The following is a 13781-nucleotide window of genomic DNA, read 5'->3' on the forward strand; positions in this document are numbered from 1 at the left end:
CGAGCAAGAGGTGCTGCTGATCGGTGATGGGGGCACCGAGCAGGCTGGGGGGAGCAGGGAGGCCGAGGCTGAAGCTGAGGCAGACAAGGAGAAGGAAGCTGAACCTCACCGAGGAGCCGGAGACGAAGCTGGCGGAGTATGATTTCGTCTCCCTTCTCTTAGTTTAGTTTCTTCCTTCTTGTAAAATGGCCTTGAAGCCCTCCTTGTGTAAAAAATTTTTCCTTATGAATGAAAAAATTCTTCTTTCTGCACTTGTGTCTTCGTATAGCTTTTCGTACTCTCTTTTACTCCTGTTGTGGTTTACTACCTGCTCAGTAAACTGAAATGCCGAACTGACATAGGCTGCTTTGTATTCTTAACTCTTAAGGAGCTAGAGGTACTTCACTGGAAGCGGCTGTACTCTTCCGCTTTAGACGAAGCTGAGAAAAAAGCCATAGCTGACCAGATGAAGAATGACGAACTCTTGGCTTGTTTAGTGAAGCTGGAGGCCGACAATAAGGACTTAGAGTCCGAAAAGAAAGATCTGGAGGCCGAGCTGAATACTGCCGTCGCTGAGAGGACTGCGTATGAGGATTTCATCTGCGGACGCGGGGGAATGAGCATATCTGAAGTTCAGAATCAAGTTGATGAACTGTGGGAGGAGCTTCATGTACTCCGGAGGAACAATGCGCTGGAGAGCTCGGCTTGCCAACAAGTTGTGAAATCATTGCGGCGCTGGGTTTTTCTCGGTACGACATCATTCTTTCCCGGCGTCCCTCAATCGAGAGATTCCTTAGGCATTTCCCGCCAACAGATGCTCGCACTCCAGCTCAAACCTCTGATTCACTTGCTCAAAACCCTACTCCAAGTCAGCAACGAACTCAGGAACAACCGGAGACGTCAAGACGAGAACGGACTCAGGAGCAACCGGAAACGTCAAGACAAGGACGGACTGAAGTTCGTAGAGGAGCTGTGATTATGAGTGAGCAAGATCAACAAATGCTTCGTGAAGAGACTCTTCGCCGCCGAGGTGCTAGAGCTTCCCGGGCTCAGGGAAGAGGCGGTAGGTCGATTAGAGCATCTCGTCGACCTGCTTATTCTTCAGCTGCCGAGAACGCCCGAACTCGGCTTCACGAGGATTTTTTGAATAGGTGGCTCAACTTTAGCAACCGTGGACAGTAGAATAGTCCTTTGTAATAGCGTAACGCCTTCTCGTAGGGCAGCGGAGTTGTATGCCGAACAAGTTTTAATAAATGAAATCTTCATTTCGCTTCTATCACTGCGTATTTACAGCTCAGCGAAAAAATTTCATCGTGCTCGTCCTCGGTCTTATGAAGTAAACTTCTTTGATCGGACTCGTCCTCGGTCTTATGAAGTAAGCTTCTTTGACCGGACTCGTCTTTGGTCTTATGAAGTAAACTTCTTTGACCGGACTTGGTCCTCGGTCTTATGAAATAAACTTCTTTGACCGGACTCGTCTTTGGTCTTATGAAGTAAACTTCTTTGACCGGACTTGGTCCTCGGCCTTATGAAATAAACTTCTTTGACCGGACTCGTCTTTGGTCTTATGAAGTAAATTTCTTTGACCGGACTTGGTCCTCGGTCTTATGAAATAAACTTCTTTGACCGGACTCGTCTTTGGTCTTATGAAGTAAATTTCTTTGACCGGACTAAGCTTGTGTCCTAATTTGGCGAGTTTTATCGCTCGGATCGGACTTTCCCTTGTCCTAATTTGGGGATCGGACTTTCCCTTGTCCTAATTCGGCGAGTTTTATCGCGTGGATCGGACTTTCCCTTGTCCTAATTCGGCGAGTTTTATCGCGTGGATCGGACTTTCCCTTTGTTGCAGTTCGTTTCAGACGAACTGCTTGTTTCTTAAGCTGAATTGTGGTCTTGTATCCTCCTTAGAAGCTTGGACTCACAATCGTTGGCTTATATATGTTCTAAAAAGGGGATCAGCCTTCGAAGAACAAGATACCTCAGTAACATTTGTAAGAGACGACACGCACATAGACAGACAAAACGCACATAGACAAACAAAACGCACATAGACAAACATGAAAAACAAGTAAAAAACAAAGAAAGCACATACCCCTAGGACCGAACTAGACACAAGACTGACTGACCGGACTGTCTCTTACAAATGGAACTTCTTGAGGTTGGAAATGTACCATGTTCGGGGTACTTATTCTCCTGACATGTGAGTCAATTTGTAAGACCCTTTGCCGAGGACTTCTGACACCCGATATGGACCTTCCCATGTGGGTTCGAGTTTGCCCAGCTTTTCTGCTCGGCTTACTTCGTTGTTTCTCAAGACGAGATCTCCCACTTGATATTGCAGCTTTTTCACCTTTTGGTTATAATACCGGGCTACTTGCTCCTTGTACTTGGCTGCTTTTATGCAGGCCAATTCTCTTCTTTCTTCGGCCAGATCTAGTTCGGCTCTCAGTCCGTCATCATTCATTTCTGAGGAGAAATTTAGAGTTCGGGGACTGGGTACGCCGATCTCAACCGGAATCACGGCTTCAGTGCCGTACACCATCGAGTTCGGCTCCGGTGTGACTTCGGTCATTTCGCCTGCCTCTGACGCCGGCTGCTGTGATTGCTATGCTTGATGGTGCCGATCTGATTGCTCGGCACTTTTAAGCGCAATCTGCAAACACTCGCTCTTTTTTGATCACCTCGGATGACCGCTATCCCTCCTTTAGTGGGGAAGGAGTTCGGCGAGGAAGCCTCTGATCGCTATGATCGGGCTTCTTTTTGTCTTCTCTAAATGAGCTGTCTAAAGACCGTTTTCGACGGTCTGCCTCATCGGCACGAGAAAACTGGTCCGCAATGTCCCACATCTCTTGAGCTGTTTGCGGACTGCATTCCACGAGCTTTCTGTAGAGAGCTCCGGGCAGGATTCCATTTTGGAATGCCGAAATGACAAGTAGATCATTGAGATCATCTACTTGTAGGCATTCCTTGTGGAACCTCGTCATAAAGTCGCTGATCTTTTCGTCGCGACCTTGACGTGTAGAAAGCAGCTGAGCCGAAGTGATTCGGGCTTCCGCTTTCTGAAAGAACCTCCTGTGGAAAGCATCCATTAGATCTCGGTAAGATCAAATGCTGCCTTGGGGGAGGCTATCGAACCACCTTCTTGCGTTCCCGATAAGCAGCTCGGGAAACAGCTTGCACATATGGACCTCATTGAGACCCTGGTTCGCCATGTTATACTGATAGCGTCCCAGGAAGTCATGAGGATTCACTAACCCGTCATAAGTCATCGACGGAGTTCGGTAGTTCTGTGGCAAGGGAGTTCGGGTGATATCGTCCGAGAACGGAGTCTTCAATGCTCCGTACATGGCGAACCCGACATCTCTTCGGTATGGAGGAGATGGAGTTCTCCTGTGATTCCGGTACCGAGGAGGAACAGGAACATGTCGGGGTTGAGGATTCTTCTTCCTGGAAGACACGGCACTACTGCGGTAGTGACTTTCATGTCTGGATGAGGAGGGAGAATCCACCGTTTTCGTCTCCGGCTTTTGGCCCTTTTGCAGGAAAATTAAGAACTCTTCCTGCTTCTCGGCCAAAAACAACTTGACAGCCTCGTTCAAATCGGGCTGCTGGGAAGACTCGGTGCGATGAGTCTTTGAGCGGCTTGTTCCTTCTCCGTGAGAACTGGAAGTAGATTTCTCCCGAGGCTGTTTTCCAGACCTGCGGGCTGGACTAGCTTCCTCATGGTTATCACGGACAGAAGCACGGGTATTATGTGATCTGGTATGCATTTTTTTGGTGGAAGAGGATCAAAAACTCGCTTTTATCACAGATTTGGTTCTCTGTTTCCCACAGACGGCGCCAGTGATGGATGTGCGAATTTTTGATGGTAGTAAATGCAGGTAATGAATATAGATCACGACACAAGGAATTACGTGGTTCGATTTACTGAGGTAAATCTACGTCCACGGGAAGAAAGGAGGGCAAGATTGTATTGCTTGATCTGGTTTACCAGCTTACAAATACAGACTTGCTATATGATATTTGATGTCTAGAGCCCTTTTTCCATCTGATCTAAGTTCTATTTATACATTGAACTAAGATCGTGGCTTGCATCACCACTAACTAGGTCGTGGCTTACATCACCACTAACTAGGTCGTGGCTTACATCACCACTAACTAGGTCGTGGCTTACATCACCACTAAGTAGGTCGTGGCTTACATCATCAGTAATTATGTCGTGGATGTCGTGGAGGTCATGAGATCCTGCATGGGTCCACTATCTCTTTGTTTGGTCCGCTATCCTGCATGAGATCCTGCATGAGTTGACACCACTATCTCCCAGTTCGGTCGAATAATGAGACCGAACTGCTGAACTATTGCCGAGCAGCTTTTGCCAATCTGAGAGTAGAGCTTGATTGGTCGGCTTTTACCGAGCTGTAGGCTGGGGCCGAACTCTTTGGTAATGCCGAACTGATACTCTTCCTTGGGGACCGAACTGCTGAGCTATTGCCGAGCAGCTTTTGCCAATCTGAGAGTAGAGCTTGATTGGTCGGCTTTTACCGAGCTGTAGGCTGGGGCCGAACTCTTTGGTAATGCCGAACTGATACTCTTCCTTGGGCTTTGGGCTGATGGGCCGTCACTGCTATTGGGCTTGTTTAGTACGTACCCCATCAATAGGCTATAAAGTACTCTGGGATTCTTAAGATGCTCCTATTTAGGTTGAGAATTGAACTAAAAATTTTGGTTGAATATTTTTAAAGTCCAATTTTAAATCATACTGACATCCCTGACTATTAGTATATTTTCAATTTTCATTTACATAGGTTATTAGCCAATTAAAATGATTGATTAAATGTTTCCTTTCTAGTTTCGAGAATATGGTGTTCATGTATGAACTAAAACTATATTAAGCGAAGTGGAAACTGAAGCACGTAATTTTGTGTTTCATTGCGCCAGAAATCGCACCGTTCTACATTCCTCCACCGAAACGCCATGGCGCTGAAATCCTTCTTCCTCTCCAAATCCCAACTTCCCACTCTCTTCAACCGCCTCTCCTTCTCGCCGTCGCCGCCTCCTTCCAGATACTCCTCCTTCCGCCAAACAACTCCATTCTGCACCACTCCCGAAACCAAAAAACTAAACCCTAAACTAACAAACTTCTCCCCATCCGATTCAGACTCCGACTCCGACGCCGCACCGCCACGCCCCGACAAATCCAAATTCCCGCCGCCGTACAACCCGTTCAGCAAAGAGCCTGTCATCAGAGAGCCCGACGACCCGAAGAATCTGCAGGAGGTGTTCGCCAAGATACGCGAGGACGGCCTCATGAACAGCGCAGCCAAGATGTTCGACGGATTGTCCCAAGACGGCCTGACCCACGAGGCCCTCGAGCTCTTCTCCCGGATCAAGGACCGAGGCGAGATGCCCGACGTGATCGCCCACACGGCCGTGATGGAGGCCTACGCCGACGCCGGCCAGGCCAAGGACGCCCACAAGGTGTACCTGCGGATGCTGGCGAGCGGGGTGGCTCCTAATGCCTATACTTATAGGGTCCTCATCAGGGGGCTGGCCGAGGCCGGTGCGGTCAAGGAGGCCAGCAAGTACGTCGGGGAGATGGTGGGGCGGGGGATGAGGCCGAGCGCTGGGGCATGTGTGGCCGCGGTGGAGGGGCTGCTGAGGGCGGAGATGGAGGATGAGGCTACGCGGTTGCTGGAGATGCTGAAGGCGAAGGGCTTGGCGCCGGAAGAGGGGAAGATTAGGGATTTGGTTAAGAGTAGGAGAGGGAGCGTTCCTCGTTTGGTTATGAATGTTTTGTATGGGAAGTGAATGTTTTGTATGGGAAGTGAATGTTTTGATGATATCAATTTTAATCAAACCAAGCTCATAAATAGTGGAAACCGTTTGAATACAAACCCAGAATGATTAAAATAAAATGAAGATCCGTATATGCATTTTCTACCAAGAAGATACATAGCACAAATTTCTATAAAAACCTAAACCTCCATAGCTGTCAGAAACGGATAATGTGATGATTCCAAGTGACTAAAGAGCAGCCCATCGTTGCTGCAACAGGAAGACGAGTATCCCAATTCTCCATAAACCACTTTCCACTCTCCCACTCAAAATAGCTCTTCCACTGATACAGACATCTTAGTATTCTCTCTTGCTAGGGCAATCCGATGCTCTGTGACCAGATTGTCCGCAGTTGAAGCACGAACCCCCGAAGCTTCTGCCAAACACATTACAATCTGTAAGAACCGAAAGCTAAAACAGCCTTCTCAGCTAGGTATATTTGGAATGCATAACATACCTGTCCCTGCCTCCAAAAGATGGTGATCGGCTTGAATCTCTGCCCCCGAAAGATGGTGATCGGCTGGAATCTCTGCCCCCGAAAGATGGTCTGCTGCTTGATCGCCTGCTCTCGCTAATTAGCCAATCACTGCCACCACTACTTCTTGAGGGTCTGGAGTTGGACCACCTGCTTGGACTTCTACCACCGCGGCCACCACTTCTGAATCCATCCTCAAAATCATCATCACGGTTCAACCAATCCCCAGAAGGTCTACCACCTCTACCCCTTCCGCCGCCTCTCTGAGGGCGCCTTTCGTTGTTTGAAAACCTCCCGTAGAAATCACTTGGAGGCCCATCGTCTTGCAATGAAGGCAGCTGCAAGTACAAGAAATATTAATGCAAAGTTAACAAATATTAGTGACTGATGATACAGACTTGATGTACATTCATGACTTGCCAAATAAATCTCGCTGAGACCGCAAAAAGTCTCACACTAAACAAAGAACAGTAAGAGCTCACCTTAGAGATTTTGGTAATAGTGTTTCCAGGTGGTAGTTCCCTAGTTAATAACTCTCTTGCGATTTCTTCGGGTAGGTCAAAAACTGCTCCCACAACCTGATAGGACATCAGAATGCTTAATTAACACATAAAAACACCTTTAGAATTGCAGAAAGATGATTTTGAGAAGTATCTTGGATACTCACCTTTTCATCGGCAATGAGGTGAACCTTTCCAATTTCATCAGCAGCAGCAGTATACACATCAGACAGAAACCCAGTAACAGATCTAGCATTTAGGTACCCCCGAGAAAGACTACTATCACGGATAAGCTGTAATGTAACCAAACCCTGGAGGCAAATAAACAGATCAAATACAATACTAGTGCAAGCACAAGAGAATATGAACAGCAGCAAACAACACAAAATAACTTGTTAACAGTTGTGATTGGTGCATGCTATCTTGTCAGAAAAAGCAAGAAGAGATGGCCAGCAGAGGAAAAAATCACAAATGAGGACAGCAGAAATGCGGCAGCAAGTTGCATTCAAATGGAGGACGTGCAAGCTCCTTTTTTAGGAGACGAGACACTTAAAACAGCGGAAACGTCCAATTATATCATTACCTGCTCGTGTGTAATAAGAGACCGAGATGATGGAGGCTGGGAAAAGCCACTCAAAGTTGCTATAGCAGCAGCAAGTGCCTCAACCCCTTGTTCTTCCATCAGCTTTTGGGCAGTTGGCGTGAAGTACTGGATAGATTCAGGATGAACTCCACCTAGGGTAGAAACAACTTGTGCAGCAGATGCTTCCAAGACCTGTTCAACTGAGGGTGGAGTGATAAACTCAAACCTGCACCCAACATCCCTCTCAAGGGATTTGACTGTCCTGCGCTGACTACCAGTGAACATCAAAACGGCAGTGCCCTCTTTTCCTGCACGACCTGTCCGTCCAGATCGGTGCACAAATGTTTCAGGGTCATTGGGAAGCTCATAGTGGATAATCTGGAAAAAGGAGATAAAAAAAGAACAAAGCGATTAATGAAACTACACACGGATACCAATCATAATGTAACCAAAAGTCCACTCTCAACTGATGCAACTTCCACAACTAAGAACCATTAAATGAGAACATAACATTGCAGAGCATCTATAACCAATATTGATAGATAGTTGTTTTCCTGCGTGATTCATGACGCCTTAATGGAAAAGCAGATATAGAAGTAAATCAACAATATCCAACAAACTCACAAGGTCAACATTAGGAATATCAAGCCCTCTAGCTGCAACATCAGTCGCAACAAGCACTGTAAATTTTCCTTGTCTGAAACCATTTAGGGTTCTTTCTCTCTGGTGTTGAGAAATGTCGCCATGTAGCGCTTCCGAAGGAATGCTATTTGTTAAAGCCAAAGAGACTTCATCTGCATCTCGTTTAGTTTGTGTAAAAACAATTGTTTTTCCACCCCTAGCATAAACCTGAAAACAAAACATGATTTAAAGATCAACCCACACAATATCCCTATGCAAGTATCCTACAGAATTCAAAATTTGGAAATTGAAGAACACAATGTGAGAAGCAACAGATTTAGAAACAATGCTGCTAAATCATACTGTCACAAGATCACTCAGAATTGTCCGCTTAGATGTCACTGTAGTTGATATGGCATACAACTTAATCCCGCTAGCTAACTTCTCCTCTTGATCACCAACCTGACACAAACCCAAGTGACATGGAGTTAGATGACAAAATGAAGTATCTGTTATGCACTTGAAACATTATTTGCAATTAACATTACTAGGTAAGTATTCTGAAAAGAAAATAATTAAGACCATATGAGATTACAAGCAACAAATGAGAATCACACATTATCACAAATATCTACTTAGTAGACACAATGAAAGTATCACTTTAGAACATAAAGGCACAAAATCTGATCTGATGAATGATGGAACTTTACCAGATCTATGGTCAGTGGGTTGTCCATAAACCTTCGAGCCAATTTCTTTACCCAGCTTGGCATGGTGGCTGAAAAAAGCATGCTCTGCCTCTTTGCTGGTAGTTTCTCCATAATGGTCTCGACATCTTCTTCAAACCCCACGGCAAGCATTTGATCTGCCTCATCAAGGACCAAGTACTCAACTTCTCCCAGCTTCAGGCTGTTATTTTTAATAAGGTCAATGATTCTACCAGGGGTTCCAACTACAACATCAATTCCACGGGAAAGGGCAGACTCTTGTGCATTATATGACACCCCTCCATAGATGCAAACTGTATTCAAATACGGAGCAGACTCCTTGAATTCTTTTTCCACTTGTTTAGCCAATTCCCTTGTAGGTGCAAGGACCAAGACCTTTGGAAGCCGCCCCCGCCTACAAAGAAATAGAGAAACATTAGTTTAAGAATAGAAGAGAAACCAATGTGACACCTTGGCAAACAAATATACCTTATGTCTTTTCCTTGTTGCAAGTCATCCAAACCTTTAATTATTGGAATGCCAAACGCCAATGTTTTTCCTGTACCGGTCTTTGCACGAGCAATTATATCCCGGCCTTCAAATGCTGGCGTTAAAACAGCTCTCTGCATAATAAGCCAACAAAGAAGAGTAAGAATTCATTACAAAAAAATCAGCTAAAGAAACAAAATCTCAAGATAAAGTCTGGCTCTTTAAAAGATGAATTCAGTTTGTAAAGCTAGTTAGGTAAAGTACAAAGATACATCTTTTTTACTCCAAAAAATTAATATTATGATTTCCCTCACCTTATCTTATCCTTATCTAGTTCCTAAAATTCTTCTTCGTCTACATTTCTTACTAATAATAATTTCATAAAAACGAAAACCAACTCAAGTTTAGCACAAAATTACATAGACAGATGAAAATACGCACTAAAAAACACCAAAATTGAGCAAGCAGGCATATACTTGAATGGGGAAAAGGCTAGCAATCCCGCGCTTCAATAGAGTGTCGACGAAACGCTGTGACAGTCCCAATTTGGAAATGTCGAGTTCATTCTCACCGACAGCTTCAATTCCCTCAGCTTCCCCCTCCGAATACTCGTACTCGGTGTCGCTAACGTCGAGGGTCCCCTTCCCAAGCCCTCCGAGGCCGAACGCCTCCTCGCTCAAGAGAGAGGAGTTGGATGTTGCGACGGCCGAAGGGACGAACGAGAGTGAAGGACGGACGATGGAGTTAGGGCGGGAGGAAAAGAGCCTGAATGGGTTGTGGGCCGCGGAGAAATGAAGGGATACTGGCGGAGATGGAGTGAGTTTCCCGCAATTCTCAACCGAGGGGCTGGTTCGGGATATGGAGGGGAGTCGGAGGGAAGAGGAAGCCATGGCGAGAGAGGAGATAAGGGAGGGGAGAGGATAAGGGTGGAGGGGTTTACAACGTATGGTAGTCCCGACTTCCACCTCGATGAGAGGGTTTAACCAATGGGGGACTGCGTATTTATAGTACTGTTTGGAGGTGAGAGAGGAAGAGTGGGTTTTCATTTTCTCATTATTTTCTTTTTTTTTTTTGGAGGTGAGAGGGTGATATTTTTCTTTGCAACCGATGCAAGATATTTTACCTTTTTCAAACATTTACTTTGGCCAATAAATATATGATAAGTTTTTTATAAAAATAACTAGATTTTATTCCATAACCCAAACCTAATCTACACCACACCAACTTTTAATCTGATTGCTGAAATAATACTAAAATTTCCGTAATTTTAGTATCATATTAATCGCATAAAGGTATGTTTGTCTTTTTAAGATTGTACTGTTATAAATGATCATTTTTTTATTTTTTTATTATTGGTATGTAATTTGAAATTATATATTATTGGTTTTGAAATGTATGAATGAATTCGTATCATAAGCTGATAATTGCAATGATCCATATATGAGATGTTGTTTTTTATAATGTACAATGATATGTTGTTTTTAATGTTTGAGTTAGAGGCTTCTCCCATATCTCTAGAACTCGTCCTAATGACTTCGCGGTCTTTATTAGGACTATAAGGTTATAGACTTCTTCTTAAGGAAATAATCTTTGTCATGCACAGGTTCATCATAGTTTTAGGAATCTAATTTATCTAGGCAAGAAACAAAGTTAGAAGACTCTCCTAAGCCAATGAATCTATCGAGGTCTCTTACGAGTCTCTCACTATGACGTGATCCTGCTCTGTGGTAAAACAGTTGATAGTTCAAGATTACCTTGTGGTACAATTTATTGGATTGTTGTGAATGTGACATCTCTCAATTATTCAAGAGCTTTCACACATGTGGCTATAATGTGAATCTTAAGGATTCAAGATACATATGTTTGCCCTAAACTTGCTTTTGTAAATATTTCAACAACCTAAACAAACCCAACAAGAAATGAAACAATAAAAATGGTGGAAAAGAGAGAAGATGAAGGTGTTATGATTTAGATAGATGCTTGGAACCTATGAACCTTCTACAAATCAATGAAGACAATTCAATGCAACTTTCACCAAAGCAAGAATCTAATGGCTCCACAAGAACTAGAATTGCGTACCCTAACATTTAATCTAAGCCCGACAATAGATTGAAATGCAACCACAAGGGATTTTGGATAAACCTTCAATGATGAAGATGAGTGCTCAAATTTGAGTCTTTGTACTTACAATATCATTCAAAGCTGCCATAGAAAAACCCTAACATGTCTATTTATACTAGGAGTGTAAAAGGAGCAAAATAAAATAATTCTTGGTCTAAAAGACACACCCCGGACAAAATGCCCGACCGGGCGTTTCCCTAGGCTCATTTTGCCCGCCCGCGTGAAGTTTATGGACAAAAACTGATCTCTCGACAGAAACGTCTGACAAGGCGTTTCTTTCTGCATTGCGTGACTTTCTTAAAACGACCATAACTTCCTCATCCGGGCTCCGATTGAGGCATGCAAGATACTCAGGCAAATCTTTGACGATGAAGATAATGGTGGTCTGAGGAGAGAATTTGGACTTTATCTTCATGGGGGAATTCCAATTTGAATCAGACATCCACATTCGGCTTGGCTCCTTGTCATGTCTCCACCCTCTTCTCGCACCCCAATCAACCCGTGGCTCTCGACATCGTTTTATTATATGATTGTGAATACCCAGATTCACATCAGGGTACATGATTCTTTACATAGTCTTTCCCCACTACTGATAAGTAGTAAAAAAACTTGTCACTCTAGACAAATACGGTAAGATTTCTACTTCTATAAGAGCATGTTGCGAATGCATACTATAGTTCATAGAGTGTTTGTCTTACATCGAGCTCCAAAATGTCCAAGATAAAGTAGCAACCAAGACAACCAAATCCAGCTAAATCCAAATGTGCAGTACTTCATAGCAAGCGAGAATCCTTGAATAAGAGCAAAAAGCACCACTTCAAAACTAGACGTTGGATGTAAATATATAGCTTCACCCATGGAGCATACAAAGGATTCTAGAGAACCATGAGGGAACGATAACACGTTGTTTGGAAGGTGCGAAAGGCAGAGAATCAACGGACGACGAGCAATCTCTCCAATGAAGGGGACAATCTTCCCGGCCACCACATAATTACGAAGGTAGTGAAAATGCCAACTGATGTGATAATGGTGGAGAGGAAGGTCGGGATGCCCGTGACTATGCTGATCTGCCTGTACGAACCAAACAATCAAACAAGGTATCAAGAAACTTACATGTAAGGCAAGAGTCCTTGTGGATTAAGTCCACTAGTGGCTTAATCTAAGTGCAATATCGTGCTCGTCTGAATATGTGTGTGCAAATCAGAAAATCAGGGGACGACTCACAACAAAGACACTTGGAAGCAAGAGAAATACCACAAGATCGAAGCTTACGGTCCAATGGAAGTCTACTGAACAACAACCTCCATAAGAAACATATATAGTAGGGTCACAAGTCACTCCTCCATTTAAAATCATCCCAAAAATCTTGTGTTTCAGTAGCCTAGTCTTGACATGCCCCCAAGTTGAGGTCATTGAGAACCCGACATGGTATGTCAGACTCACCTCATCACATCATTAGCGCCCACCTCAATGGGCGTAGCTCTAATATCACCAAGAAAGTCGATTGGGACGCCAAACCTAAAATTTATCTTATGCAACATATATTCATCCAAACATGCTCATGCTAAAAAGAAAACACATTTTTGGTGGAATATCACTTCTTGGATGACACAAGTCGCAAATGGGTGAGCCTCAAGCCAGACGTCATCCCAAAAACTAATCTTTCCCTCACCAAGAGACCAACAGATAAAATCATATATATGGCTCCATATACGACACAAAACGATGCCAAATAGGACTATCACGAGTCAGCAAAGCAGAAGAATGAACACTGCAAGGAAGGATACGGTACTTGCGAGCAACAAAGTGTGCCCAAAGCGAATCATGCGCAAGTAATCCCCGCCAAAGTTTGAATCCAAAAGCAACTGTCATCTCGACGAATACCCAACCCCTCCACCTATCAACTGGCTGTCTCTCAGAAATGAAGTCCTACTTACTCTTCTACCCAATAGTGCTTTAGAAGAATCTCATCATAATCCGCTCAATCTCATCCAAAAACCCAACTAGCAGATTCATGGCCTGAAGAATATGGAGATGAATAACCATGAAATTGGTCTTGATCTGACGTTCCCCAAATGATGAGCCAATAAGGCCAACTATAATCTTGTCAATCATCTTCTGTCGGAGTGGGAGTAAGTGATCAACATGCATGCACTTACAATTAATAGGAACTCCCAGATATGTGAATGAATGGTATTCCTCTGAAAGCTTCCAACCTCTTCCACTGTACATGCTTAGTCCATATACTTAGCTGCCAAATAGAATTAACTATTTCCATTATTCACCATCTGACCTGAAGCTGTTGAATAATGCTCCAAATGCTAAATCAATCTCTCGACTGAATCTCAATGTGCCCTCATAAAATAATGATACCATCAGCATGAGAAAGATCATATACAATATAGGCTTTATTGTGATATTCTTATATCAAATAATGATACCATCAGCATGAGAAAGATGATATACAATAT

General features: G+C 43.9%; 2 protein-coding genes across 2 annotated transcripts; one reads left to right on the forward strand and one right to left on the reverse strand.

Annotated features, from left to right (window-relative positions):
• Positions 1 to 4833: 4833 nt before the first annotated feature.
• Positions 4834 to 5858, forward strand: LOC121744439 (pentatricopeptide repeat-containing protein At4g38150-like). The gene has a single exon (XM_042137969.1). The coding sequence runs from the start codon at positions 4954 to 4956 to the stop codon at positions 5785 to 5787; it is 834 nt and encodes a 277-aa protein (XP_041993903.1). The 5' UTR covers positions 4834 to 4953; the 3' UTR covers positions 5788 to 5858.
• LOC121744438 (DEAD-box ATP-dependent RNA helicase 3, chloroplastic-like) lies at positions 5826 to 10171 on the reverse strand. Its single transcript, XM_042137968.1, has 10 exons — positions 9666 to 10171; positions 9190 to 9323; positions 8704 to 9115; positions 8357 to 8455; positions 7997 to 8221; positions 7373 to 7750; positions 6957 to 7100; positions 6772 to 6867; positions 6272 to 6627; positions 5826 to 6190 (listed from the first exon to the last, which is right to left on the reverse strand). Exons 1-10 carry the CDS (start codon positions 10077 to 10079, stop codon positions 6112 to 6114), a joined length of 2337 nt encoding a protein of 778 aa, XP_041993902.1. The 5' UTR covers positions 10080 to 10171; the 3' UTR covers positions 5826 to 6111.
• Between the last annotated feature and the right edge of the window lie 3610 nt (positions 10172 to 13781).

This window comes from Salvia splendens, chromosome 8, assembly GCF_004379255.2.
Source record: "Salvia splendens isolate huo1 chromosome 8, SspV2, whole genome shotgun sequence".
Lineage (NCBI taxonomy): Eukaryota > Viridiplantae > Streptophyta > Magnoliopsida > Lamiales > Lamiaceae > Salvia > Salvia splendens.